The 2,758-nt window shown below is 38.9% G+C and overlaps 1 protein-coding gene across 1 annotated transcript in view; it reads right to left on the minus strand.

Annotated features, from left to right (window-relative positions):
- The window catches only part of LOC118747108 (lysosomal-trafficking regulator), a 41,423-nt gene that overhangs the window by 14,640 nt on the left and 24,025 nt on the right, over positions 1-2,758 (minus strand). The window contains exons 15-19 of the mRNA XM_036481099.1: positions 1,538-2,757; positions 1,081-1,473; positions 845-1,018; positions 233-383; positions 42-166 (exon numbers count right to left, since the gene is read on the minus strand). Of these exons, the coding sequence (XP_036336992.1) occupies positions 42-166; positions 233-383; positions 845-1,018; positions 1,081-1,473; positions 1,538-2,757 (2,063 nt within the window). The remainder of the gene's footprint in view (positions 1-41; positions 167-232; positions 384-844; positions 1,019-1,080; positions 1,474-1,537; position 2,758) is intronic.

Genomic DNA, 2,758 nt, shown 5'->3' on the forward strand with positions numbered 1-2,758 from the left:
GTGGAAATGCTATATGAAACAATTAGTTGGAAAAGTTCTATCTCCGCAGCACTAGACGTGTAATTAGTATCACAAATGGTGAAAAACTGGGCACAACGATCTATGAGTAAGCGCAGTCTCTCTTTAGTCTCGTTAATAGACAACGTAGAGTTCGGCAGCACAATAACTGTAAAGTGCAAGTAGTAAGTAGGTGATATCAAGACATAGGTATATTTTTTTCTATGGTGCTTACCTTTAAAAGTGGTTGGTTCATTTGCAGGCTCAAAAAACATGCTTATCCACTTTAATTGTAAGCGCGCTTGCGCAGAACGTAAATTTTTGATAACCACGGCACTTGCACCTTCGTGTAGGAATGTAAGCATGTTTAAAATATCCCAAACAACCTAAAGTCGTAAGATATTTCGAATTTTTAAAGAAAACGGTTAGGATAAGGGCATAGTTTACATATAAGTGCTCGCGCACACAGGCCGCTTACAGCTGAACCGAGATATGAACGCAAGCTTAGGATGGGGATGTTATCAGCAAGCAGAACTGAGGGATTAGATACAAAGCACACTGATAAAAGAAAACTGAGGTTAATTCGAAAGAGATTACATTCTCGCTAGCACACATTTGATCATTTGCTTTGATTAACATTCGATTACCGCTCAAGTGTGCTATTTTGCTTGTAAACATCATACGGTTTCTAGTTTTTATACGAACGCATAGGAAAAACAAGGATGCTTGTTTAAACAACACACAAACCAAAACACAGTATAAGCTTTGAGTGCTCATCGGCTTGATTATAAGTTCATCATCCGGCTCAACTATAAGCGCTCTGTATGCGCGACTCCTTAGTGCTAACCTTGATGAGACCAACTGATTTCAACGACTTCTCTCCTATTTTCGTTAAAAGCGCCAGTATCGATTCTTCTAACAAAGAATCTACAACGTTTGAGCCTAAATATAGATTGAAAAGCGATTTAGTGCAACAAAGCAGCAAACCGGCATCAATCAAAAGTTGCTGCTGTTCTGTGTCCTGAAAAGTTAAAGAAAGCTCTAGGTGAGTTTAATATAAAAAAAAAATACCTTAATACGTACAGTGTTAAACATTTTGTTGAGAATTTTGAAGGCCTTTGCCTTATGGCTATTTTGATTGTTAGCCATATTTATTACAATTGACAAAAGAGCATTGATTCCGAAACGGTCAACCAGGTGCAAAGTCATGTCGGAGCTCAGAACTGTTGACGAACTATTATATGTGCCAGTAACCCATTCCAAACAAGCTTCAAACATCTGCATATCAGTTGCATATAAAGACATTTGATTTGCCAAGTGCTGGGGATATAAGCTTTTCACATGCGCAACTATGTCACTTTGTTGTAGACGCTTCAAAAGTACCGCTAATAATTTAATTATGGCGGTACGCACAGCACAGCTCCCATTATTGGATAACACTAAAATGATATCCACTTTAACGTAGTGCTTTAAAACCTGTAAATTCAAAAGCGTTAAATATGAAAACTGGTTAGTAATTCGTTGCTGTGCCTAACTTTACCTCTTCCACTGCGTTATCCGGCAAGAGACAAAGAAAATTTTTCAACAACGTTAGCAGTCCCTCCTGTAAGGCTATAATGCCATGCCAATTATAGAAATCAGTTTTTACCAGTAGTCTACTTCGACGTTGTTGTGAAGTGACTGGCACTGAAGATAGGCCTAAATTATGCCTGGCGAGGATTTCCTTATCCGAACTAACAAAATCAATGCTAGTAATTGACGTTGTCCCCAAGTGTTTTTCACGTTTTTTAACCTTGGGATTATCCATGTTTACACTTTGACTAAAACAAGCATATCTTAAGCGTTTATGACTAATTTTGTTTGGAGACCATGGTGATACAGATAAATATTTCTCAGTATTATTCGAAGTATGTAATTTCTTTACTGGACTCGCCGGCATATTCCAATTCGAACTGTGTTTGAATCTTGTACGCCAATTCTCGATATCTAACGGGCTTAGTAAGCGTAAAGCTTTCTTGTTTAATCTGCCACAGTCAGCGACATTTTCCAAATTATCTTCGAGCTCAAGCAAATTGCGTCTGAAAGGTGAGCTGGCGGCTGATATATGCAAACGCCGTAAACGCTTAATTTTCTCATTTTGCTTCGCATTTGTATTCGCATCTGGTGTCGGTACTGCAATAGGGACTGCGATGCCAGGTCGCTCTCGTTTAGATCTACGTCGAAATGGCGTTGCGACTCGATTAAAGCTGGACACCGTTGATAATTTTTCTCTAACTGGCGGCTGTGATGTTAAGAGAAAATAGAATTTCGATCTATCATGTGTGATGTAACATTCACTGGGCTTTTGCAGAAGTAAGGCCAATTTCATTATTTCATCCATTAGCGATGTGGATGGTGGCGAACCAGCAAAAACTGACAATATGGCCACAAATGATTCAGCTGCACTTGCCGATATGTACACCGGATTTGGTGATTCAATCACATAAACTTTGCATAAATTGAGTAGCTCCTTGAGTAGACCAGCTTCACTCAATTGATATAAATTTAAATCTCGATGTGGATGTTTTTCGCTGGTCAACGCCAAAATACTTAGGAATAACATGTCCAGTACTTCGGAGTGTTCCACTCCAGAACGATGCCAATCTGAATAACGATGTAATATTGATATGATCAGCTGCGGATATACGACAATGGCGCTAGTGTTTTCACTAATCTCCAATATTTCGCCTCTTTTATTGATTATGGGTTGTGAGCAGGCATT

The sequence above is a fragment of the Rhagoletis pomonella genome, unplaced genomic scaffold (genome assembly GCF_013731165.1).
Source record: "Rhagoletis pomonella isolate Grant_MI unplaced genomic scaffold, Rhpom_1.0 Rhpom_scaffold_00011, whole genome shotgun sequence".
Taxonomy (NCBI): Eukaryota; Metazoa; Arthropoda; class Insecta; order Diptera; family Tephritidae; genus Rhagoletis; species Rhagoletis pomonella.